The following is a 27375-nucleotide window of genomic DNA, read 5'->3' on the forward strand; positions in this document are numbered from 1 at the left end:
AAAATGCATAAACTTATTGTAAACTAAATCGCCGCAAAAGGGAACTGAGGAGAAATGTTTGGATGTGACTAAAGAAGTCTGAGGAACTCGATAGCAGCAAAGAAGTAGAAACAATATGTCTTTTTTTGGTGAGAATGTATTTGGTGAATAAGGAGAGAAGAGCCACCTGCTGACAAAATTTTAAATGACCTAGCATTTAAAGTTTTCTTAGAATCTGTTCATACATCTGACTCTTCATAACTTCATACCTGGAGCCCCAGAGGCATGGCTGTTTCCTCTGAAATAAAGACTATTCGCTATGTAACCCTTTCTAGAATTTGTTGCCTCAAACCAACAGAAGGCAAAGGCCCTTCAGCTTTGCCAAATAGCCACACCTTACAAGAGTGGTTGAAAAGAACCTAGGGGTAAGACAGGAATAAAGACACAGACCTACTGGAGAACGGACTTGAGGATGTGGGGAGGAGGAAGGGTGAGCTGTGACAGGGCGAGAGAGAGGCATGGACATATATACATTAACAAACGTAAGGTAGATAGCTAGTGGGAAGCAGCCGCATGGCACAGGGATATTGGCTGGGTGCTTTGTGACCGCCTGGAGGAGTGGGATAGGGAGGGTGGGAGGGAGGGAGACGCAAGAGGGAAGAGATATGGGAACATATGTATATGTATAACTGATTCACTTTGTTATAAAGCAGAAACTAACACACCATTGTAAAGCAATTTTACCCCAATAAAGATGTTAAAAAAAAAAAAGAAAGAAAGAAAAGAAAAGTAAATGGCTACTGCAGAGGTGGAATGTGAGGAAAGTGGGGAAAGGCATCAGTCCAGACTGCTATTGCGTGTCTCTTGGGCTCGCTGTTCCATACCCACTTCCTGGGACTAAGAAACAGAATTACTGGATCAGGACCGGAAAAGACAGCATATCTGCTCTGTCAGGAATCCCATCATAAATGAGCTTTTGGTGATAAGAGTACTAGGCTTAACAAATGTTGCACATGAAGAAGGGAATTTAACAAAGGGTCTGGTGGTTAAGGTGAGCTCAGTTAAATTTTTAACTTTGTGGCACACAGAGAAGGCAGTATCTTGGTTTCCAGTCACTTGTTCTATACTGTTGCCAGTGTAACTGCAAAGTTCGGATCACAGGAAAGGGGTTTCATATAGGAGAAAGATCCCTGGATTTGGAGTCAGGAGAACTGGATTAGAGCACTAATCCTGTTGCTCAGTACCTGAGATTTTTGGAAAGTCACTTCACCTTTTTGAGCCTCATTTGACCATTCGTAAAATGAAACTAGTACTAATTTATGCCCTGCTAACCAAAGAGCTGATGTGAGGAGCAAAGGCAATGACTTATGAGTTCTGAAAGCACTACAGACATGCAAAGTATCCATATTCCCTTATCTTTGGGTAAGCTTTATGAGGATAGTTAACATAAATACACCCTACATAAGCATTTATTCCTTATCTTCTAAATCCATCCAAACTCAGGAAGCATTTGGTACAGATCCTGTGCAATCAAGCACTTAAGAGATGTTTCTTGATAAAACTATCCAAAGGAATGGAACATGACTTACCTGGAACTAATACCCAAAGGCACTCTCCTTAACCAGAAGAACAGAATAGCCTTAGGTCTAAGGATGAGAGGACAGTAGTGTTGAGCATAGGTCTGCAGAGCCAGATGCCGTGGTTCAAATTCCAGGTCTCACTCAGTAGTTTAAAAAATTACCTTGTACAACTTTATTTATTTATTTATTTGGCCACACTGCACGGCATGCAGGATCCTACTTCCCCAACCAGGGATCAAACCTGGGCCCTTGGCAGGGAGAGTACGGAGTCTTAACCACTGGACTGCCAGGGAGTTCCTGGACAACTTACCTTAATTGCTCGGTGCCCCAGTTTCCTGATCTGTGAAATGGGGGTAATAGTACCAACCCCATAGAGTTATTATGAGGATTAGCAATGTTTCTAAGTACTTAGAACAGGTACCTAGAACAGAGCGACAATGTGTACGTGTTTTAAAAATAAATTGAACAAGTATGTGATTTCCTGGTACACATATGGTCATTTAGTTCCCCATATACAAAGTAGTAATATTAAACTCTTCCTTGTTGGGTGCTAGCCTAACTTTTTAAACTTCAGATTAAGGCTCAAGACAACATCTAATCTACATGCACAAATGTACAAACAAAAGAATGGCATTTTTACCTTTTTTTTTTTTTAGTTGCATTTTTGGTGGAGAAATGAGCAGTGGGCCATAGGTCATAAGAATCCTGTAAGGATTTCAAACTAGAAGTACCCTTCAGTGGGTCTAGGGATCCCAAGTGTTCCCATCTCCCAGCGTGAAACTAAAGACAGTATGTATAGAGAGATACTTGAAGCCTGTAGTAGGTAAATAGAACCTGCACTTTTAAAGGTGTCTGAATTAGGAATCCCTTGGTATTTCTACTTAGTATTAATGGATACTGACCATTTAAATATCTACATTAGTAGTCAACTGACATATAGAGAAGAGGAGGTATCATTATGATAAAGTCTAAGGAAACATGCAAATGCTTTGGATTAAAACAAACAACTTTTTCTTTTACTAAATAATGCCCCAGTGCTCTGTTCTGCTTCAGGCTTCCTGCTTCACACCCACTTACTCTAAAAGAAACCAATGATTGGACTAGAACCCAATAAAGACAGCTCACCTGACCTATTTTCCGACTTCTTTCTCAGCCAGGAAACCCATCATGAATGAGATTTTGGTGACAATGACACTAGGCTTAATAAGCTTTGAGACAAATAAGAGAATCTGACACAGAACTCAGTGCTTGTCAGCTCATATTATATTATTTGGGTTCAATTCAATACATTTCACAGATATTTACAGAGAAATTATTACCCATAAACAGAATCAGGATAAAACTTATTTTCAGTCTTCAAGAATTGACTAATAGGTGAGTAAGACAACCACACAAATTTAATACAAAACAAAAACATATTAAAATATATTAATGACATGAGAGGTATGAAAAAAAAAGCGCAACATCAAAGAAATGATCAAATAAGCCTGGTTATGGAAATGTGGAAACACTTCTTGAGGGAGGTAGCATTCAATAAATTCTCAAAGAGTGAATGAAACTGTTTCTTTTTTTCCTTTTATTATAGTCAGTTTTAAAAATTTTTTTTAATGAATGGACTACATGTTCACTGTGAATTTTTTTTTAAATCCAAAAAGGTACAAGGAAGATAACAAAAATCACCTGCAGTCTCACAACCTAAAGATAACTTTCAAGTAATGGATAAGTTTCCTTCAGTAAGTCCATGAGAGAAGCTTTGAAAGCCTAATGTAAGGTAGAGGAAATAAGGAAAGGAACAGAAAAGATAGATGTGAGGCACTATGCTGAAATTGAACTGGATCACTGAACATGAAACCAACAAACTGACCCTAAGAGCACTGAGCTATGTTGAGGAGTTGAATGCATTGGTAGAAATAGCCACATCAGGAGGGAGATGTATTTTGTGGGTAAGATCACGACTTTGGTTCTGGACATGTTAAGAGTTGACATGCTGGTGAGATGTGTAGGTGTCTTGTAACACAAGTTAGGAGTACAGAATCTTAGAACCCGAAGTAGAGAATGGGAGATTATCTTCATAGAAATGAGTGTTGAAGCCATGGAAATAATTACTGAGAGCAAGTGCAGAAAACAGAAAGCCAGATGGCTAAGGAGGCAGCCTTGGGGAAGACATGGTAAAGAGAACAAAAGTAGGAGTGCAGTGAAGACAGAGTAGTCATCAAAAAAAATAAAAGGATTTTGAGGATAACACAGGGTCAGAGTCAAGAGAGGAATTTCAAGGAGGAAGGAAATAGTCAACAGAAAAGTTGAAATAAATTAATAAAAATGGTCACAGGGTTGGATCATTTGTAAGAGTTTTAGTAGAGTGATTTGGGAACAGAAAACAGATTACAATAAGTGAGAGACTGGAAGATTAAGTGTAGGCAACATATATGGTGTCCTGAAGACAGGAAATCTAGAATCAAGAATCTAGGGTTCTAGCCCACCATTTACTAGCTATGTGGATAAGTTACTTAAAATAGATCCACCTGTTTTTTAATTTATTTATTTATTTATTTATTTATTTATTTTTGGCTGCATTGGGTCTTCGTTGCTGCGCATGGGCTTTCTCTAGTTGCAGCGAGTGGGGACTACTCTGTTGTGGTGCGCGGGCTTCTCATTCCGGTGGCTTCTCTTGTTGCAGAGCACGGGCTCTAGGTGCACGGGCTTCAGTAGTTATGGCGCGCGAGCTCAGTAGTTGTGGCTCATTGGCTCTAGAGCACAGGCTCAGTAGTTGTGGCACACGGGCTTAGTTGCTCCGCAGCATGTGGGATTTTCCGAGACCAGGGCTCGAACCCATGTCCCCTGCATTGACAGGCAGATTCTTAACCACTGCACCACCAAGGAAGCCCCTGTTTCCTTTTCTGTAAATTAAAAATGATGATCATGATCATGATCATGATATCTGCTCCATCCCTACAAGGTTAAGAGGAACAAATTAGAAAAGTTATATGGAGACATATTGTAAACCATAATGAAATATATAAATGTTATCTACCCTAATTCTTTCAAGTACTCTGGCAATTGAAAAAAAAGGGAAATATGGGACAGGAACAATGTTTTATTTTTATAAGAGAGGTGCCTCACCATATTTATAGGAAGAAAAATTGACTTAGCACAATAGTTCTACAGCGTCATCACCATTTAGTGGACCTTCATTTGAGAGACAGGGGTTAGAAGCACAGACTCTAGCGCCAGACTATGCGCGTTTGAATCCCAATTCTGCTACTTAACTTTTATGCACTGCTGTTTCCTCATCTGTAAAATGGGCATAATGATAGTACCGTGTGAGGATTAACATCTGAACATTCAGGACTGTTTCTGGCACATAATAAATGCTCCAAAATGTTGCCAATTAGTACATACAAGCATTGCCATGTGCAAGCACACATGCTTTAAGTTAAAATAATCACAGCTCTTTGTCAACATTTTGATAACTGGCATTTTATGTTAGTCTGAGATGGGAAACTGTCCATCCCTTTATGGATGGGGGAACCAGAATACGGAATGGTCAAATTTAATATCCCTCTCAGATCCTCTTCAGGTAGATTCCAAGTAGTTTCCTTATTTGTTACGAAATAACATGAATTTACAAAATTCAGAGGTTTTTTACAATCCTAGGTATTTGAACTACCATAAAGGGCCAGTGTTATTAGATAAACTGTAGATAAGCTATAGATACTAGATAAGCTGTAGATAAACTTCCCCATATGAAGTATCCACAAAATAAATTTACAAATGAAAAAGGCAAATATAGATGGTAACAATACAATAGACTGTATTTTGAGGGTCTTTAGGATGATACAGTGGAATACACTGAACATATGACAGACTTTGGAGCCACTTAGACCACGATTAGCATTAGGCCTCCATATTGTTCACTTATTGAGTTGTAACTACAGGCTGGCATGGTACTAGACGCTGGGGATACACTGTAATAGCACAGGAATCCTAGCCTGACATTTTAAACGAGTAAATTACAAGCGTGATGCAAAAGTGATTCGAGATACTTTATATATGAAATGCCTGGTGCAGTGTCTCGCACATGGCCGGTCACTAAATAAATGTAGCTGTTAAATGGTAACATTAATTTTATTCTACTTTTCCTTCCATTCCCCTCCCCCAAGTTTTGTTTTTCACTGTAGTTCCAGTGAGGGCAACCTAGTCTGTATTCAGTACATACTTAACAATCAACAATGAAACCTAAATAACGAGCACTTATTGTGTGCCAAACACATGTATTAATTTAATCCTGCCAACAACACTTTGAGGTCAATATGATTATCATCCACCGTTTCACTGATGAGTAAACTTAAGTACAGATAGATTATGTAACGCGCCTGAAACTGAGGTTAACAACTAGTGAGCGGGGTGGTAGGTGACGGGAGTGGGGCGAGCTGTTATCCAAATCTACGCAGCTTGTGCCCACACTACCTCTACTCAGTATTAATAAACTAATCGGTGAATGAATAAACGAAGTAACAGTATCACAGAAGGAACCTACGAATAGGACTTCCTAAGAAAGCGCTCCTTCTTTTCACGAATGACAAATACTGGTACGTTTAAAAAGAAAATTAAAAATTTTCATCGCTCCTCGGAGGATCCTCACGCGGGGGAACACGTGGGACCGCAAAAGAGAATAATTAAACAACTGACTCACACGTGGTTTGGACCACGTGGTGAGGCTCTCCGGGGCTCCATACTCTAACCTGCCAACTACCTACCTAAGCCTTTACGGAACGTGCTAAGCAAACCCAACCGTGGGTCTCTGTCCCGGCGCAGAAACAGCAAGGGACTCTACAGCCGGGAGAGATTCCCACGAACCCCCATCCCAGCATGCACCAGAGACCCCGGCGACCACGTCTCCTGGCGAGCGCCCGGCGAGCGCGTGCGCCCCATCGCCCGGAAGTGTCGCCTGCACATTGCATGCTGGGAGTTGTAGGCTCTCGGTCCGCGTTCGCGGGCCGTAGTCCGCACTCTCCATGAGGCTGCTGGCTTTGGTCCGCGCGGCTCCGACGCGGGGAGCGCGCTTCGCGCTGACTCAGCGGCGACGGCGGCGGCAGCATTAGCTGGCCCTCGCGCTCTTTCCCTTCCTGGGGCGCCGATCCCGCCTGCCAGCTTGCTAGCTTGCCTGCCCGACGCCACGCAATAGAAGGCGCCAGGGGACGCGGAGCGGCGAGAGGCGCGCGGCCCCGGCCAGCTCTGTCTCCGGGGTTAGCGCTGCGGCCGTGGCGGAGGACTACGGTGACAAGGACGAGGGCCGCTCTCCCTGCTCCCTGCTTGCGGCGCCGCTCCGCTCTGCTGACCGGCCCTCGGGAGTGCAGTCTGGGAGGCGGGATGGAGTGATAGGGAAGGTGACTCGGGGCTCGGGGCGGGACTCGGACCCGACTCGGTCCACGCGAGGCTGCGGGGAAGTTGGCCGGGAGGACTGGCCCGGGGATCCCCCATGTCGGGGAGTGGTGCGGGTCGGGCCCTGCATGGCGATGCTCCCAGAGGCTGGGCGGACTGGGTGGGGGTGGGTACAAGCTGCGGCCGCCGAGGCTGAGCGCGTCCCCAGTGCGTGGCCGCTCGTTGCCGGGTGTTTCATCACCCGAGTTGCCACGAGGCTCCCTTTAGGGGAGGGATCCGGGGGAAGGAAGGGGCCAAGGCCGGCCGAGGAGGGCCCCCATTGCCTGTGGCCCCCGATATAGTAAAAGTGGCCGAGCCCGTTTGTAATACTTGTAGCGTGTCCCACCAGTTTCAACTGCAGAGACCTCAGACTTGATTACTCCCACCCCACCCCCGACCCCCGTCCCAGGACAAAAAAAAGTATTATTTCTGTGTAGTAATTTGCCAGCACGGCACGCCATTTTTGCTTTTCCCTTCCTCACAATTCTGCAGGAGTAGAGAAGCGTGATGTTTCCCTGTAACCCGAAAAAAGGAGTACCTTTTGAAAGTGCTAATTGTAACAACTAGCACTGTTTGAAAGTGCTAGTTGTTACTGAGGGAAGTTACGTTTTATTAAAGCGACTTGTCAGAGTGGTGTTAAAAGGCTGGAAAGATTCAGTCCTGGTGTTTGATCAGTCTTCAGTAGGTATAAAGGAATTTTTCCAGATTGCTTTGATTCTTGATTTAATGGCTATACATGGGAGAGTTAGGGCTTGATATTTCGAGTATGTTGCTCGCCTTCCCCCGGAACATTTGCTAGATGCGTAATTGAAGTGTTTATCACATTGTAACAAATGTTTAAGCCTGCACCGCTATGCGGTGTTAGAACATTATGCACAACCTTTTACTGGGAACATTGTCACCTTTTTGCAGAGGTTGTAACTTTTCCGTTTTTTGCATACATGTAAGTAATTTACCATTGCATGTTGATTATTATCCAAGTGCCTTCTCCGTGGGGGATTCTTTCTGTGCTGACAACTGTAACAAGTTTTGTTTCCTTAAGTTGTTTTGTTTGCGATGTTTTTACTTGGGACCACTTGCTGTTTCCCTTGGTAGAATCGGAGTGACCAAGTTTACGCAATTTTCCCTAAAGCCATGCCAAATTCAAGGAATCTTTTATAGGACTTAATCTGGGATTCATAGAAATTCAGATTGTCTTTTCTTTCTGTGTGTGCATTTTTCAGGGGAATTGTCATCAAATTTTCAACAGTACCTTTTTGGTTTTCCATCTGTTCAAAATGCCAGTTTACTAGTATAAGAAATCTAGGGCTTCCCTGGTGGCGCAGTGGTTGGGAGTCCGCCTGCCGATGCAGGGGACACGGGTTCGTGCCCCGGTCCGGGAAGATCCCACATGCCGCGGAGCGGCTGGGTCCGTGAGCCATGGCCGCTGAGCCTGTGCGTCCGGAGCCTGTGGTCCGCAGCGGGAGAGGCCACAGCAGTGAGAGGCCCGCGTACCGGAAAAAAAACAAAAAAGAAAGAAATCTAGATGACTCCAAGTAGTTCCCATTCCCCCGTGTGCCTAGCTCTGAATGATAGATAAGCTATTGAGGACCCACTAGGTGCCAGGCATGCTTTTACATACCTTATCTCATTGAAGTCTTTGCAACTTTATGAGTCAGATGCTCTTTTTTTTTCCCATTTCATAGAAAGGGCTCTCTCTCTCTCAGGTTTGGTAGTTGTCTATGTGGCCCTAGTTTGAAAATGACAAGATCAGAGTACCAATACAGGTCTTTCCAAATCCAAAATGTATGTTATATTATGTCTTAGGGACACAGTGACAAATAGACAGTCCCTCCTTCCCTTTAAGGTTAATGAGAGAAAAGTAGTAAGCAGACAGTGACAATGTATCAGCATTTAGGTGGGGCATCTAATCCAGTTTGGGAGAGTTGAACAATAGAGGTCAAAGTAGCATTTTTGAAAGAGGTGACCTCTAGGCTGAATTCTGAAGAACAAGCAGAGGTTAACTAAGTAACAAGGAAAGAGCAATGTGTCCAAAGAAGATGAAAGGCAGAATACCACTGGCCTTGCTGGGTTAGGGTGCAGAATGGTGAGGAGTCGTTGAAAAGTGTTTGGATCTTAATCCTGAGGGCAGTGGGGAGTTACACTGCCCCTCTGTAGTCTGCAAGTATGATGGTAATCGTAAGAGAAGGGGTCAAGCTTTCTTCTCCAAGGCTCTCAGCACATATCCTGATTTATCATTTGATTCAGGCAGAGCCAGGGAGACAGAAAAGCATGTTGTAGTAGGAGTCTTCTAACCTGGATCTGATCCTGGTCTTACCATTCCCGAAAGGCTGTGACCCCTTCCACACCACATCCCCCATTTAGGTACTTGACCCCTTTAGGCTCTGATCTTCTCTTTGGTTAGATCAGTTATGGTCAAATTGGTGATGATAATTTTTTTTTAAAAAAAGCCTTACAACTTTTTAATAGGAGTAGTAAGATCTGGTCTCCCTACCTCAGGTAGAGTTTGTTCTTTGTTTCTGCAGATAAATAAACAGTTTATCAGAAACCAAGTTGCCTTTAGGGCTGGTCATGTTCTTACTTGAGAATGTTAGACCCTATATTGTGAAAAAACGCAGTATTTTCCGGAGACTAAAAAAAGTTCTTAAATAAGAAAAATCAGTGTTGTCAATTTTTATAGCTACTGTTAGAAAACAGTTTTTGAAATACATTTCTGGAATTGGGCTGGCAAGAGCAGAGATCTGTAAAAGGCAGAGCTAGCCCATTTTTCAAAAGCTAAATGACTTGTTTTCACTCTTTAGCTCCTTTTTCATTTGACTTCTCCTGAAGTACTTGGTAGACTCTCCAGAAAGGCACTCTGAGATCTGTATTTAGTCAGCCATTCTAATTTTTTTTTGAAGGATTGTGATATTGATAAATGGCAGTAAGCAAGTATTATAATTAGTGTAATAAGATGATCTGGATTTGTCTTTTTTTTAACTTAATGTAGTTGCACAATTGCACTTTACTGTAGATGGTAATAACATAAATTAGATACTTCTATTTCAAGAAAAAGAATGACTTTCTGTACTTTATTGATGATCTTGAAGAAAAACATTTGAGAACCTTAATGGCATACCTTAGATTTTTAGAAATTACACATTAGCGGAGTATTTAGCAGACCCAGTCTTCTGAGACTTAGGCTCCTTTAGTTGTAATTTGGATAGGTTCAAAAGTTCTTTTAACTCTTAAACTTCTTTGCATAATGTTACCGCTTGTTATGATATTCTGGATAAGCATCTATTTTGTTTATCAAGTATTGTTTTCTTTCAACTTTGTGTGTGTGTGTGCAGATGTTTGTGGATTCTTCTGTGGGATCAGAGGGCACGCCTATTGTAATCAGAAAACTCCAAGTATAGCAGCAGGGATGGATGAACAGGCTCTTTTAGGGCTAAATCCAAATGCTGATTCAGACTTCAGGCAAAGGGTAAGTTAAGTCGGCTTAATCATTTTTTAAAGCATGTTACGGAAAGATTTGCATTAGAGGACTTGAATCAAAAATATACATCTGATAAAGGTCTAATTTGGGTGGAAATGAATAGAGAAACAAATTTGAGGTATTTGACTGTATTCTGAATACAGAAACAGTGAGTGATTGTGATTTATTTTCTCTTAAGTTGGCTTAAAAGTATTAAAATCTCATGTAATTCAAGGCAGGTCTTTATGTCACATCACTATTTCTAATTATTTAAAAGTTGTAATGCAAAGGATTGTTCAAGGGACTTTCCATAGTAGCCGGTGTACATATTATATTTTCCCATTGCTTGGTTTGGTCTAAACAAGTTGCTTAACCCTCATGTTAGTGATAGTTAACATCCTTGTTATTTAGACATGTAAGTAAGCAGTTATGATATGCCATCAGGTTATGTAAAATGATCACATGACAAAGAATCCATTATGAGGTGCTGGGATATTTGGGTAAGTATAAACAATTAAACATAATTTAGCCTACACCTGTAATCATGACTATGGCTGAATGATAGAAGAATCTAAAGAGCAAGCCTATAATTAAATTTTTTAAAGATGCGTGGGTGGTTTGAAGTATAAGGTAAGTGGATGGAGAGTCATTTTTTTCTTTCTACTTCTCATAACAAAGAATCTTTTTAATTTTTTTTTTATTTTTTCATTTTTTAGTGGTACGCAGGCCTCTCACTGTTGTGGCCTCTCCCGCTGCAGAGCACAGGCTCTGGATGCGCAGGCTCAGAGGCCATGGCTCACGGGCCCAGCTGCTCCATGGCATGCGGTATCTTCCCGGACCGGGGCACGAACCCGTGTCCCCTGCATCGGCAGGCGGACTCTCAACCACTGCGCCACCAGGGAAGCCCCAAAGAATATTTTTTATAAATGAGCTAAACGAGGTTAACAGTTTCACAAAAAATAGCAATTTAACAATTTCACAAAAAATAGCAATTTTTCTGCTTTTAAGCAGAGATTTTTTTAAGTTGTAAAAAATTTCCAGGGGTTTCCAGTATAGTATGTTAAAAGAAGTAACCAGCCCTCCAGATGGAGGTAAATAATAAGAATTGAGATTTAAATAGCTAATTACAAGATACCTATCAAACTGGTTAGGACATGAAAAGTCATTAAAAGTCCATGTTTTCTGTGTATGGACAAATATTTCCTTTCATGGGAGTGTAAGCTACCTGCCTTCAAACCCTTAGTCACATAGTCGAAGCATCACAGACCTGTACCTTTAGTCTGGCTTGGTACTTCATAGTTATTATAACTAAAATCTTTGACTATTTGTTTAGTTATTAAATAAACTTCTGTTATTTTTTACGTTCCTTTTTTGAAATCCTTTGTTTTATAATTAAATTCCACCATCTGACAGGTTTTTTTTTTTTTAATTGTGCCATGATTTTCTTTTTCAGAAAAGTAAAACTAGTACACTGGCAGTGGTTTTAATATAGAAGTTAGGTTTTTAATCAATAAAAATGGGTTCTATCAGTCACAGGCTTACGTTAGGCATCCTGGTGCAGGCTTAATTTGATATCCCATTAGGCCAGCCTGCATAACAATTAGGATGAAAAACAAGGAATCTTAAGGAAAAGTGAGTTCTGATAGTCCTGATATTGGAATTCAGGAGTAGTGGGAACTTCATTCAGTTTCGTAGTAAGATAAATGACTACCAACCCTGGTTCCCAATTGTCTGTCTGTAGTTCTCTGTTTTCTACATGGGCAGTAAGTAGCTGAACTGACTCTGTTGCCACTTAGAGACAGTGGAGCGTTAGAAAGAAGGTACGAGGAGAACTGGGTGATATGATAAAAGCTTTGACTTGTTCGTCGTTGCCACAGGTTTTTTTTGATGCTAGTATCACATGGATTCATAGTGCAAAGACTAGCTAAAACTGAAATTTTTCAAGTTATTATCACTTAAAAAAATAGAAAATCTGTCTTTGGTTTAAAACTTGCTATTATTTAAAGAAAATGAGGCTTCCCTGGTGGCGCAGTGGTTGAGAGTCCGCCTGCCGATGCAGGGGACAGGGGTTCGTGCCCCGGTCCGGGAAGATCCCACATGCCGCGGAGTGGCTGGGCCTGTGAGCCATGGCCGCTGAGCCTGCGCATCCGGAGCCTGCGCGTCCGGAGCCTGTGCTCCGCAACGGGAGAGGCCACAACAGTGAGAGGCCCTCGTACCACAAAAAAAAAAAAAAAGAAAGAAAGAAAATGGTATGTCAGTGACAATTCTAGCAGCTGAATCACACCTCCCCCTCCTTTTTTGGTAAGTGAAATATTAGGTGGTAATGCAGTATACGATTGACTTCAGCATTGTCCCCTGCCCTGGCCCCTGGGGTATTCCTAAAGGAAACTCTAGGTTTCATGGAATAGATATTGTTAGACACCTGAACTAGATTATTTTGCAGCTGCTTGGGTTCCTATATTCTTAATTTCTAAAGATAGCTGTTACTTACACTTAAGATAGTATTTGGTGATCTTCTTCTTCTGCTCACGTTCATTTATCTGGTCCTCTGTCAGTGGGAGCAGCCACTGAGACCACGTCTGAAAACCCATTCCCTCATTCATACAGTTACATAACACAGGAAACTATCACCTAAATACAGTGGATTTTTTGCTGCTTATTTTTTTTTAACCTCTAACTGAAAGGAAAAAATAATTTTATATCTTGACAGTATATGTGTGTGTGTGTGTGTGTATGTATATATAGATGTAAACATAGACACATATACACATGAATATATGACATATACACACGTGACTAAGACAAGTTACACAAAATAATAGTTATTCTTGCTAGGTGCAGTGCAGTCTGATATTCTGTATTGTTTCATTTTAAAAATTGCTGATCAAGACCAATAAAATTGTCTTCATCATGGATGGGGCACAAACCACATTTAAAAAATATATACTGACTAATTGAAATTAGGTTCCTCTAAGGCTTAATATTGTTTCTAACTAATTTCAGGGTTTATATCAGTATGTAATTGCTTTAAAATCATTTAGCAGTGTTTCTAGAGATTATGTGTTATTTTCCTGACTGAGATGTTTTTTACAAGTTGGTGAGATTACTGTTTGTCCATTGTCATGTGTGAAACCTGCATCTGTCATTGATTCCAGTTGCAACATACTAATGGAAAAGTGGCAGAAGTCACTCCCATTTTCCCAACAGTGGTAGAGAGCATATGGACTTGGTGTTGCATCCAGTCTAGAGTATACTTGCTCTTATGACAGGCCCCAGAATTCGTGAATACAGGGATGAGAAACACATTTCCTAAAACTTTGACCATTTCAGTTATTTGGTACTTCTGCAAACTTCATATCAAGCACTTGAACTCCGACTTTAATCTCACTTTTTAGGAAACTTACATGATATAGCTGAAGATTTTAAATAACTCTCCTTTTCTGTTAAACAGTAGATCAAATGACATACAGAGTATGTTTCATCTTTTATAATCACCTCTTTAATAGCATGTTTGCTATTAAATAGGAAAAATATTGTTTATATACCATTTTATAATTGCATATACCTCAGTAGTATAGCACTTGACACAGCACTTGAGTGTTTTCTCTTTGATCTTCCTAATAATTCATAGATACCTGCAGGGCATTTTTGTGTTGTCTCCTTTCCTGTAAAGAAACAGGTTGGAGTATCCAACTGATGGAATTTGTTTTTTACTTAACCTTTTTTCCTAGGAATGATCACTAAGTTGCACATACTCAGAAGCCTGAATTCACTGTTTAGCTATTTTTTATTTAGTCACTTTTTTGTTGTTAGTTTGCTACTCCCAGAAAACTTTATCGAGTATTGGCAGAGAATTGAGATTGACTATTCCAAATGCATTTTCTGCTTTGCAATCTTACAGGCCCTGGCCTATTTTGAGCAGTTAAAGATTTCCCCAGATGCCTGGCAGGTGTGTGCAGAAGCTCTGGCCCAGAGGACGTACAGGTGACTAAAACAAAATTTGCGTGATTTGTAGGAGAATTTAAATTTTTGTGAACTCGACAGGATTGTTACATTTACCTGTTTGGAAAATGTTTTCATAAAAACATTTTATGACTTATATTTTGGAAAACTATTCAGTGTAGAAATGAGAAAAATAGTAAACTAATAATTTGGCCATTCCAGAATTGACTTCTCATTAAAATATCCTTTGCCTTATTCTGAGTACCTGGCAGTAGATCCCAAGTGGCATATAGTTTCTATACAGTAGAAACTTCCTTATCTTCTTATGATGGGGAGGGGTAGTTGGTTTTCTAAAAAGTTGGTAAAGGAGGTAATCAAAAATTTTATATATCTTAATTTTTAATTTTAATTTAAAGTATATAAACACTTAGTTACTAATCTTTTGATATTGGACCAAGGACTTTTCTTTGCATATATGCCACTAACATTCACTTCATCATTCTCAACGTTGATCACACCCATAATTGATCCTCTGTAATTTCCACTTTGGGTCCCTGTAGTGGATTGAGGAACAGTGAGTACAGATTTCTAAACTTTTTATTTATTTGTTCCTATCTCTCCAAGTTATCTGTCTCACATCACATAGGTCCAAGGTTTTCCCCCTGCAGTGTGACTTCCTATGAACTCTTTCTAAAGCATTCAACTTAATTTTTATGAAAATATAAACTGTCATCATACTCATTTCATTAGTTTATATGATAATTAAGTTACTTACATACAAAAGAAGTACAACACACATAGTGAGGCTTGGGGAAACACAGCTGACTAGTTGTAAATAAACAACTCTACTAGTGGGAGTAGAAGTTTATAGAGGTCAGTGATGACTCCTAGCTAGAGTTCTTGGCATGCTGTGGATATCAGTCACTACATTTTATAGCCAAAAGGAAGTGCTCCAGTTTAGTGAAAGTTGGTTTTGAGAATATCTATATGTCTTAGAGTAAATAAGGGCTGGCTTTTAATTAAAGGCTCCCTATAGTTTATATTTTGAGTGGAAGATCTAAGTCACATAATTAGTTAAAGCTTCAGTGCCATCCATGATAAGATTAGAAACCCTAGGGTCTTAGAAGAGATGCAAATTAAATGTAACTTTTTAAAAAACTTTAAAAAATTAAGTTTCATTTTCTTAAGTGTGAAATTATTATTATTTTTTGGTTAATTGATGTAGTCTAAATGAAGATAACACCTCCATTCTTGTATTGACTAGTTAGCTTTGTATATGAAAAATTGTTCCATGACTAAGCCTGGCCTAGACCAACTGTATTAAGATGAACAGATTGTTGTTCACTAACGGGACTTGGTCAGAGTTTGTAGCTGGCTCACTGCAGCTCTGCCGTCACCCCTAGAGACACAGTTGGAAGTGGATGATGGGTGGGTGTTGGTTTTTACTCCCCTTTTATAAGGGCAATATATTGGTAACTTGGTTTTCTGTATGAATTTTGGGGGCTGGACTGCCAGTCTGGGTGACTCCGCTTGCTTTGGATTTGACTGCAGTAGAACTTTTAAGTATGACTTTGATGACCATTTCTGGTTTGACTCAGTCTCTGGCTGTCCTACCATTTGTAATTTTACATCTAGCCTTTCTATTGTAAAACGTAGAAGTTGTTCTGGGAATCCTAACGTCTAGAATTTAGGGGGAACGCCTTCTGTTTGCAAAAGCACTGTATGTACTTAAAATGCAGCTCAAATTTTTTTGGTTATTCCATTTGCCAGATTTCCATTGGATATTTTATAACATAAAAAGTTCTCTTAGCTTTTTAAACAAATGGATGTGAATGTAAAACTTGAGATCAATAAGCCAAAGGTTTAGTTTGAGAAACTTTTCAACTGTAGTTTATTCATTACTATTTTACCTTTGATTTGTTTTCCCTAATTCATATTCTGCTTATCTAATTTTTCTTTTTCTTTTTCAGTGATGATCACATTAAATTTTTCTGCTTTCAAGTACTAGAACATCAAGTTAAATACAAGTAAGGCTTTTCTCCCTGAGATTTGTGGGGAGAGGGCTTTTTTTTTTTAACTTTTAAAATAATTAATTAATTAATTTCTTTTTGACTATGTTGCGTCTCTGTTGCTGCAGTCAGGCTTTCTCTAGTTGCAGCGAGCAGGGGCTACTCTTCGTTGTGGTGCCCAGGCTTTTCATTGTGGTGGCTTCTCTTGTTGCAGAGCACAGGCTCTAGGCGCACGGGCTTCAGTAGTTGTGTATGGGCTTAGTTGCTCTGTGACTTGTGGGATCTTCCTGCACCAGAGATTGAACCCGTGACCCCTGCATTGGCAGGCGGATTCTTAACCGCTGCGCCATCAGGGCAGTCCCGAGAGGCCATTTTTTAAATTAGTTTTTCCGTCTTTGGGGACACCATAACATAGGTTGTAAATTGATGGTATATGTCATATCCAGCTCATAGATGTATTTTGATTTATCCCAAAAAGTGTTTTAAAAATACTGAGTTCATTGGTTACATATAAAAATCCAGTCATTTCACAGGAAAAAAGTAGATTTCCAGCTTCTCTGGAAGAAATTAGAAGATCTAGCAATACTGAGCCTGTTTCTCTGAACAATGACTCTCTGTTAGAGTTGAGTGGCAGTGTGGGCACTTGTATTTAGAACCCCTGCCTAATTTAAGTAAAAACAGTCAATTGCTGCTCTGGGGATCCTTAGTTTGCCTAATGATTTATTCTGTAAACCACAGACCTGAGACCATGGGTGTATTTTCGTCTGAAAAATTGTGTAGCTGCCATTTTGTTTTAACATGAACTGAACCACAAAACAAAGATCAGTATTGATACCCCACCTGCCTCTCCCACCCTTGTCTTTAAAGCAATAATGAGAGGTATTACCAATTTGTTTTAGGGAATTTTAGATAGTCGAGTGCTGTACAAATTTTCTCATTCAAATTTATAAGAGGCTGTTACTTTTTTAAAACCACAGACACTAAACATTATCATTGTTATTTTTCTTCCCTATTTTGAACAGATATTCAGAACTAACTACTGTTCAACAACAACTGATTAGGGAGACACTCATATCTTGGCTTCAAGCTCAGGTAAAATAGTAGTTTTTACATTTAGTGCCTCAAATTGCCAGATATTTAAATTTTTATTTTTGCAAGAGCTTGCAACTTCACCTCAAAAATGTCACTCATTTATCCTCCATTTCATCATGTAGCTCTTTTAGAAAGTGCTGTTTTTGAAGATCATGGGTAGATGAAAACTTAGCAATAACTTTAAATTATATTGATAATTGAAGCTGTCATTCTGTCCATGACACATGGTGGAAACTTTGGTTTTAAAATGTAATATGTTTTTAACTACTTGACAAGAGTGGCTTTTCTGTTCACACTTAAGGTGAGCTCTCCTGGACAGCCTCTTAACAAAGAGCCCTTTTCAGAGGAGCCAATAGAGTTCTTTATTCAGTACATTCTTTTTCATTAATTTTAGCTAATCTTAACGTATTAAAGCAGTTGTGTAGCTAGGATGTTTATTTTCCTTAAAGAGCAAGCAGCTAGAAGAAAAATCATTGAATTTTTTTTCTTCTTAGAAAAAATTATAGGAACTACTAACGCTCTGCCCGTGAAACTTTTCTCTGAAAGTTTGAGAGAGGTGTAACGGTTAGCACCTTTGTTCATTTGATTGTTTTCCATCTGGCTAGTCACCTCAGAACTTTGGTAATTCTCAGGCATATTTGTTGCACAGCTGTTCTAGAGCCTAGTGAAGTTTGGTGGAGTTTTGCCTATTAATGATAAATAGGAAAACAACGTTTGAGTCTTTTCCATTTACATTTGATTTTATGAACTATTTCCCTGTTTGTCAGATGCTGAATCCCCAACCAGAGAAGACCTTTATACGAAATAAAGCAGCCCAAGTCTTCGCCTTGCTTTTTGTTACAGAATATCTCACTAAATGGCCCAAGTTTTTTTTTGACATTCTCTCAGTAGTGGACCTAAATCCAAGGGGAGTAGATCTGTACCTCCGAATTCTCATGGCTATTGATTCAGAGTTGGTGGATCGTGATGTGGTGCATACATCAGAGGCAAGTAACTTCCTATTAATTTTAAGTTTTTAATGTAGATATTGTAGGAGGTGGTGGGCATATGATAAAAGGATCAAGAAGAGTTTTTTATTGTTTTTTTTGAGATAAAACTTTATTAAGAATACTTATAAATTTACTCAACGTTTTGAATTTTGTTTTACAAAGGAATTTAAACTTGGGTTTTTTTTCCAGGTGTAGGGTGAAATTAGAGTATTCAGATTTTTTTTTTAACCAGGCAAGAACTTTCTCTAGAGAAATACACAAATTGATTTTTTCCTATGAATCTATAGACAAATGTGGCCTATATTTACTACTGCTTTATAGTCAACGAGTGAGGAAAAAGCATTGCTTATGAATCAGTGCTGGGTTCTTCTGTATTCTCAGTTAGTCACATAGCCCATCACCTTAGTCTTTCTCTATTTCTGTATTACCCAATATAACTTTCTCCTTTTTCTTAAAGAATACAATGGAAATAGCTTAATTCAAATGTGTATGATAATTTGAGGTCATTGTATGTCAAATATGTTTGTAACATTTAAGTAATTGCTATTCTCTTAAGTAATTTTAAGTATTTGTATAATATTGAGAAATAACTTTTATCACATGGTTAAGATTTCTAAGCAATGTTTATTTATAGTTTGTATTTAATAAGAAATTGTGTCTGAGGAAATGAGTAGAATGGAAGGAGGAATTAGAATCACAGGTTATGATTTTAGAGCAGATAAATAGGAAATAGCGGCAGTGAATGTGTTAACAAGTCTGGAAGTTTAGTGGTGAGGAAATTACTGTGTGCGACTATTATTCAGATGTTAAACATTATTTTGGGAGGTAGTCTACTTTAATTGTGTATATGGTACTTTGTTTTGTCTTTTAGGAGGCTCGTAGGAATACTCTCATAAAAGATACCATGAGGGAACAGTGCATTCCAAACTTGGTGGAATCATGGTACCAAATCCTACAAAACTATCAGTATACTAATTCAGAAGTAACATGTCAGTGCCTTGAAGTAGTTGGGGCTTATGTCTCTTGGATAGACTTATCCCTTATAGCCAATGATAGGTAAGTTAACCTATATTTTAAAAATGTAAACCTACAAAATACAGTATGTAAAACTCATGAATTTGAAAATATTGTAACAATTTTATTTCACCATTGCCAGGTTTATAAATATGCTGCTAGGTCATATGTCAATAGAAGTTCTACGGGAAGAAGCATGTGATTGTTTATTTGAAATTGTAAATAAAGGAATGGATCCTGTTGATAAAATGAAACTAGTAGAATCTTTGTGTCGAGTATTACAGTCTGCTGGGTTTTTCAGCATTGACCAGGTCAGTAAATTTATGTATAAGGTTTTGAAAATGTTAGAACAAATTAGGATAGGCAGTAATTTAAATATGCTTTCCTTTTCTTTTTCTTTTTGTTTTGTTTTTAAATGCTGGAAACTTCCTTGACGTTATAATAATGAAACATTGTATCTAGAAAGCCATAACGTTATCTGTAACATTTGCCTTGAACAATAGATTATACCAGACTTAAACTTGAAGATCTGGGATGGTACTTACAATTGTGCGTTTCTAACAAACTCTCTGTGATACTGCTGATTCATGGACCACACTTTAAGAAGCATGGCAATGCATTTTGACCTAAGTTAGACTTAATTATAAATGTTATATTTTCATCACATTCATTTGAGCTGTTAAAGTTTAGCGTCAGCAGAATTAGGGCTGAATGTGGTAAATTAGTAATTTAGAAACTGAATTTGAAGGTTTTTATTTTTAATTTTACCTGTGATATTGGTAAAGAATTACTGAGAAGTCTTTGTATTGTTGATATGTCCGGAGTACAACACCTCTGGTATTTTCCTAGCTGACAAATAGTAGTGTTTTCTTACACTGCTGATAATTGTCTTATTTAGTCCCTGGTAAAAGATTTAAAATGGTGAAGGTGAAAATCTCTTTCTGTAGGAAACATCATAAGGATAATTAATGAAAATAACCTAATTTTAAGTTCTAGAATTAGTGCTGATGTGACCTTAGGCAGATTATTATAATAGCAGTTTTATCTCTTTGTAGTGCAGTTGAGGTTCAAATTAAATAGTATCAGAAAGGGCTGTTGTAAATTCTTATACATAGCATAATATGGCAGCATTAAATTTATTAGAGCATATTTACTAAATTCAGCGGTTTAGAGAGAAGGTTTTGAAACCACAGATCTCTTTTTTTTTTTTTTTTTTTCTTTTTGTGGTACGCGGGCCTCTCACTGTTGTGGCGTCTCCCGTTGCGGAGCACAGGCTCCAGACGCGCAGGCTCAGCGGCCATGGCTCACGGGCCTAGCCGCTCCACGGCATGTGGGATCCTCCCGGATCGGGGCACGAACCCGTGTCCCCTGCAACGGCAGGCGGACTCTCAACCACTGCACCACCAGGGAAGCCCAGATCTCTTTTTTTTAAGCTTTTATAAGTTGGCAATGTCTACATGACTATAATCATTAAAAAAAGTTGCTTTGAAGAGTTAGTACTAATGGATAATAATAGTAGAAGAATTCAAACTCTTAAGATTTGCCAGTCAAAATGATAGAATTGTTAGTGTCTAATGTTAGTTTAAAAATGACTCCTGGGACTTCCCTGGTGGCACAGTGGTTAAGAATCCGCCTGCCAATGCAGGGGACATGGGTTCAAGCCATGGTCCGGGAAGATCCCACATGCTGCAGAGCAGCTAAGCCCATGTGCCACAACTACTGAGCCTGTGCTCTAGAGCCCATGAGCCACAACTACTGAGCCCCAATGCCACAACTGCTGAAGCCCACGTGCCTAGAGCACTGCAATGAGAAGCCCACGCACCGCAACGAAGAGTAGCCCCAGCTCGCTGCAGCTAGAGAAAACTGGTGCGTGGCAATGAAGACTCAGTGCAGCAAAAAATAAAAAATAAATAAATAAAATAAAAATGACTCCTATGATTGGTCTTTGACCCATACCTAAGTTTGGAGTTTTCCCTCTTAGGTGGTTGGTTTTAAATTGAAGTATTGATCATTTGTAGGAAGAAGATGTTGACTTCCTGGCCAGATTTTCTAAACTGGTAAATGGAATGGGACAGTCATTGATAGTTAGCTGGACTAAATTAATTAAGAATGGGGATATCAAGAATGCTCAAGAGGCACTACAAGCTATTGAAACAAAGGTGGCCCTGATGTTGCAGCTCCTAGTTCATGAGGATGATGACATCTCTTCTAACATTATTGGATTTTGTTATGATTATCTTCATATTTTGAAACAGGTAAGTCCTTATTTTAATCTTTTTGTCCAGTAGATAATATAGAAAAGCAATAGAGAATTGGAAAATACAGGAAAAATGAAAACAAGAAAATACTCATAATTCTACACTCTAATGACATTTACTGTTAATTATTAATGTATTTTCATCTTTTTTTTTTTCTTTAAACTTCTTAGCCAAAAAACAGAAATGGCCAGGTTCTAAAATTCACTAGACTAAAAAGCTTCAGAATTAGTTATAGGTTTAGGGGTTTTTTTTATTTTGAATCTGTGTTTATTTCTTTTTCTTTTTTTAAATCTTGGCTGCTTTGCACGGCTTACGGGATCTCAGTTCCCCGACCAGGGGTTGAACCTGGGCCCCAGCAGTGAAAGCGCCAAATCCTAATCACTAGACCACCAGGGAACTCCATGAATCTGTTTATTTTTATTTATTTATTTTTTTGGCTGTGTGGCATGTAGGGTCTCAGTTCCCCGACCAGGGGTTGAATCCGTGCCCCCTGCATTGGGAGCGCAGAGTCTTAACCACTGGACCGCCAGGGAAGCCCCCTCTGTTTATTTCTAAATACAGTAGAAATTTTGTTAAACATGGTTCATTTTTTTTTTTTTAATTATTTAATTTATTTATTTTTGGCTGCGTTGGGTCTTCGTTGCTGCATACGGGCTTTCTTTAGTTGTGGCGAGCGGGGGCTACTCTTCATTGCAGTGCATGGGCTTCTCATTCTGGTGGCTTCTCTTGTTGTGGAGTCCAGGCTCTAGGCATGCAGGCTTCAGTAGTTGCAGCATGCGGGCTCAGTAGTTGTGGCGAGCGGGCTCTAGAGCGCAGGCTCAGTAGTTGTGGTGCCCGGGCTTAGTTGCTCCATGGCATGTGGGATCTTCCCGGACCAGGGTTCACACCCGTGTCCCCTTCATTGGCAGGCGGATTCTTAACCACTGCACCACCAGGGAAGTCCCCGTGGTTCGTTATTTTAATTACATATGCATCATTTCTTATAAACAATTTTTTTTTTACAATTAAAAGTTTCCCCCTAGAGAGTTGCTTCCAATAATAGACCTTAAAATGTAGAAGGTATGAACCTCCCATATTATATTGATAGCATGTAGCCTTTTAAAGAATTAGTGATTTCTCATTATGACATTAGGTGAGAGCCATTCCTATTTTATTGATATTTACATAGAATTAGTTGAATTGAGTCAAGCTTAAAATAATTTTTTTCCAAACTGAGTTTAGCTTCTGTTATAAACCTAATATGTTTCTGCATGCATATTTTAAGAAATTTTAGGCAATGTGGAAAGGTATGAAGAAAGTTAAAATTGGTATCAGTATTGATAGTCCCACTGTGTATCTCATAATGGATTTCTAGGCTTTTTTGGCCTTGTTTAAAAACAAAGTGAGATCATACTTTGCTGTTCTATAATCTACTTCTTTGCTGAATACATTTATAAGTGCCTTTTAAAATCAAATTCATCTACATGTCTTTGCCTACATGTCAAGTTACTTACTAGAAGTGAAATTGATAGATCTTAGGTTAGGTACATTTCATATATAGAAATGTACTGTCAAACTGCCCTCCAGAAAAGCTGTGTGCATGTTTGAAAAGATCTTAACTGATCAGAAAAATATTCTGATAAGCAAGTATAACTTTAGGAAAGCTAATAAATGATTGCTTTCTTTCAACAGCTTACAGTGCTCTCTGATCAGCAAAAAGCTAATGTAGAGGTAATTGACTTCTTTTTGTTTCTTTTAAACCAATAATAGAATCTACATCTGCAGTCTGCCTTGAAATGTAGCTTAATTTCAAATTATATGAAATTAAAGGAGACTGACAAAAGGTATTTTGTTCTTAATTTTAGGCAATCATGTTGGCCGTTATGAAAAAATTAACCTATGATGAAGAATATAACTTTGAAAATGAGGTAAGAATTTTGCATTGAGGAGAAATCAGTTTTAATTTTGTTTACTTACATCAAATTAATATTCCAAGTTTTGATTATCTTAAAAAATTAGTCTTGGGGTTTTGTTTTTGTTTTTTGACTGCATTGGGTCTTCATTGCTGCTCACGGGCTTTCTCTCTAGTTGTGGCAAGTGGGGGCTACTCTTCTTTGTGGTGCATGGGCTTCTTGTTGCGGTGGCTTCTCTTGTTGCGGAGCACAGGCTCTAGGCGTGCAGGCTTCAGTAGTTGCAGCACACAGGCTCAGTAGTTGTGGTTCACGAGCTCTAGAGCGCAGGCTCAGTAGCTGTGGCGCATGGGCTTAGTTGCTCCACGGCATGTGGGATCTTCCCGGACCAGGGCTTAAACCCGTGTTCCCTGCATTGGCAGGTGGATTCTTAACCACCGCACCACCAGGGAAGTCCCTAGTCTTGTTTATATTGACCTCTACTTAGGTGAAATTAATGGAAACTTTCATAATCCTTCATTTTTTTGTATTTTGTCCCTCTTTAAAATGACCCTTTTAAAAACACTTTGTAGCATTGAACTTCATAAATATTGACAGTATTATTGGTGATCATATTTCACTTTATATTTAGTAAGAGTGATCAGTTGAAGCCCAGTTGATGGACCTCAGATCATAATTGTCTGTGGGAGAGTAGGAATGAGGTACTTAACCATCTCTGGACTTGTTCTGGTTAAAGACTTGTCCAGGGTTGTCAGTGAGTCAGCTTCTCATCAATCACAAGGGTTATCGGTGCTTTCTAGCAACTCAATGATGGCACGTACTGTCTAGTTGTGTGCTAACGTGTTCTGTTACCCACTTCAGGCATTCAAAAACTTCTAACTGTAAAAGAATAATGGTGATGATCACCAACACACCATGCAATTATGAAGTGCTAGCCTCATTACATATAATATCTTCAATCATGTGATATTATTGCAGTTCTTAAAGTGGACAGTGAGATACAAGGAGTGTAAATAAGATGCCAGAGTTCTCACAGAGCCCTACATGAACCCATCCTGGCTTAGACTCTTGTTTTTGTTTTTTCCCCAAAGCCTTGCATTATCTGTCCTTTGCTTAATTGTCCCTCAATAACTCTTTCCTGTTAGACTTTTGTTTTTAACATCCTCCCTATGCTATTTCTGGCTCTAGGCTTTCATGGTCTAGGGCTGTGTTCAGAAATAATTATTTGTGAGCAGGAGGGGAAAGGCTACTAAGCATAGTACATTTTCCTACATAAATAAATATTAATGAAAAAATAAAAGTGTATTAAATTTGTAAATACAAAAACTAGTGAGAACTCACCATTTTATGTGTTTTAAGATCTTTTATGTTTTTTAATGGAATTTTTAAAATATCATAGGGTGAAGACGAAGCCATGTTTGTAGAATACAGAAAACAACTGAAGTTATTGTTGGACAGGCTTGCTCAAGTTTCACCCGAGTTACTGCTGGCTTCTGTTCGCAGAGTTTTTAGTTCTACCCTGCAGTAAGTTTGTTACGCTGTTTCTAACAAGTCACCTCTTTCCTTTTCTCCCTGATGATGGTCTACCATAAGTGATTCACGTGACTTATTAATTTATGTTACTTATGAAGATCTTACGTGTATCTCTGAAACAATGCACTTGCCTCTGATTTATCTTGATTCTTGGGGGGAAATACTGCTCTTTGGAATGTCAATAAAATGGATTTCATTAGTTTTGTATACTTTTGTGATATGAATTATGTTGCCTGGCAAAATTAACAATTGCTGTGACTGTTTAATAATTAAAGAGGCTTCGGTTGGTGTCTTTTTATCCCGTGCATCACTAGTTGTATAGAAAGTTTATATTCAGATTTCACCGACATATTATATACCTTGGTAGGAATTGGCAGACTACAAGGTTTATGGAAGTTGAAGTGGCAATAAGATTGCTGTATATGTTGGCAGAAGCTCTTCCAGTATCTCATGGTGCTCACTTCTCAGGTGATGTTTCAAAAGCTAGTGCTTTGCAGGATATGATGCGAACTGTAAGTATACTAAAGATAATTTATTTTGAACATAATTTTCTGTTTTCATATAAGCTAATGTGAGTTCCTTAATTGTTAGAGCTTAATATATGTTAATACTGGGACATTTTGATGTTGCAGTAAATAAGGATAGATTTCTTAACTTTTTCCTGCTCCAGTTGGTAACATCAGGAGTTAGTTCCTACCAGCACACATCTGTGACATTGGAGTTCTTCGAAACTGTTGTTAGATATGAAAAGTTTTTCACAGTTGAACCTCAACACATTCCATGTGTACTAGTAAGTATACACTTTACTCTCAACTTTTATTTTCCGTGTGTTTCAGCTAATGAGCAGATAGTATTCTATCTTTCTTTTATTACTTTTTCCAGAGCCAGAAGCTCTCAAAAACTCTTCAACACACTGACACTAACCCCTCCTCCATTCCTTTAAAATGGAGTGTCTAGTCAGTTATTTAAAACAAATACTCAAGGGCCTGTTTGTGTGTAGTGTAGGCTTACTTTTTATATGTACCTAGTTCTTCCCTTCTAGAGCTAAAAAGTAGAATTTGGTATGAACAAAAATGTGTCATGACAATAGCAATAAAAGCCTTAAGTAAGTACAGAAATAGTAAAAGTGTCTCTGTTTCTTTAGATGGCTTTCTTAGATCACAGGGGTCTGCGGCACTCTAGTGCAAAAGTACGGAGCAGAACTGCTTACCTGTTTTCTAGATTTGTCAAATCTCTGAAGTAAGTACAAAATTTCATCTATAATGTTTAATTCTTGTTTTTAAGATTGTTAAGTAAGATGTAAATTATTTTCTAAGAGCCTGTGGTAGATTTGGTCTTTTCGTCCTAAGGCTTTTGTAAAATTTTGGTGTTCCTTTTTGTATCATGATGTTACGATTTCTTTTCCTTCTCTTTAGCCAGGTACTTTGTTCATCATTAAACAGTGATTTGTTTGAATATTTTTGTATGTAACAGCTGTCATCACTAATGACATTAGTTACTTAACGGTTTTACTGCTGTAGATAACTCTATGGCTTCTGTGAAATTCTAAAGATGATACTCCTTGGAAATACATTTTGAACTTAATCTGTTTTATATTGTATTGTTCTTTACTAGTACCAGCTTTTGGTATGAAAACTACTTATTCTTAGGCTTATAAAATCGTAGTTTAAAAAAATCATAGCTAGTCTGAATGATCACATGTGACTACCTTAGCACTGAATTTTTTTTTTAGTTCTGCCTTAAAGAGGGATTTGGCATTTCCGCACTTTGCCAAGCACTGTTATTTATGTAATTGTGGTTTTCCTTTTTGCCTTTATTCAGTAAACAAATGAATCCTTTCATTGAGGATATTCTGAATAGAATACAAGATTTATTAGAACTTTCTCCACCTGTAAGTATCTATCCTTCTGAGTGATAAGTTTTCCCCAATATTGAGGCTACATATCCCTTTAGCCTTTAGTGTTAATGCCTTTGGGTGTTTTTTTTGTTTGTTTTGTTTTTGTTTTTTAAAGTGTGGATGGAGGGTGTGCAAGGGTTAGTTTTGTTTACCAAAACTCTGTTGAGATACAGTAAACAAAACATAGTAATAGAAATAGAAAGGAATCAAAATTTGACTGATAGATTTAGCAGTGTGAGATATGGTCTGCTCTCTGTACTGTTAAATGCCAGTGAAGTGTTTTTTGGAGAAGGAAAATTCGGTTTCTAAATTATT

At 38.7% G+C, this 27375-nt stretch overlaps 1 protein-coding gene across 7 annotated transcripts in view; it reads left to right on the forward strand.

Moving 5' to 3' along the window:
- Nucleotides 1–27375, forward strand: part of XPOT (exportin for tRNA) — a 134290-nt gene that overhangs the window by 89397 nt on the left and 17518 nt on the right. For 2 of the 7 annotated variants that reach the window (XM_067697222.1, XM_067697217.1), the window contains 15 exons: nt 10313–10446; nt 14339–14421; nt 16350–16406; nt 17411–17480; nt 18248–18466; nt 19341–19525; nt 19626–19794; nt 21502–21738; nt 23413–23451; nt 23586–23648; nt 25030–25154; nt 25531–25675; nt 25834–25953; nt 26308–26402; nt 26985–27054. In XM_067697222.1, the coding sequence (XP_067553323.1) occupies nt 10387–10446; nt 14339–14421; nt 16350–16406; nt 17411–17480; nt 18248–18466; nt 19341–19525; nt 19626–19794; nt 21502–21738; nt 23413–23451; nt 23586–23648; nt 25030–25154; nt 25531–25675; nt 25834–25953; nt 26308–26402; nt 26985–27054 (1737 nt within the window). In that variant the 5' untranslated portion in view covers nt 10313–10386. Of the gene's footprint in view, nt 1–6671; nt 6947–7685; nt 7924–10289; nt 10447–14338; nt 14422–16349; nt 16407–17410; nt 17481–18247; nt 18467–19340; nt 19526–19625; nt 19795–21501; nt 21739–23412; nt 23452–23585; nt 23649–25029; nt 25155–25530; nt 25676–25833; nt 25954–26307; nt 26403–26984; nt 27055–27375 lie in introns of those variants that run through there. The other 5 variants (XM_067697221.1, XM_067697218.1, XM_067697219.1 and 2 more) reach the window with 5 other exon arrangements.

The sequence above is a fragment of the Pseudorca crassidens genome, chromosome 11 (assembly GCF_039906515.1).
Source record: "Pseudorca crassidens isolate mPseCra1 chromosome 11, mPseCra1.hap1, whole genome shotgun sequence".
NCBI classification, from domain to species: domain Eukaryota; kingdom Metazoa; phylum Chordata; class Mammalia; order Artiodactyla; family Delphinidae; genus Pseudorca; species Pseudorca crassidens.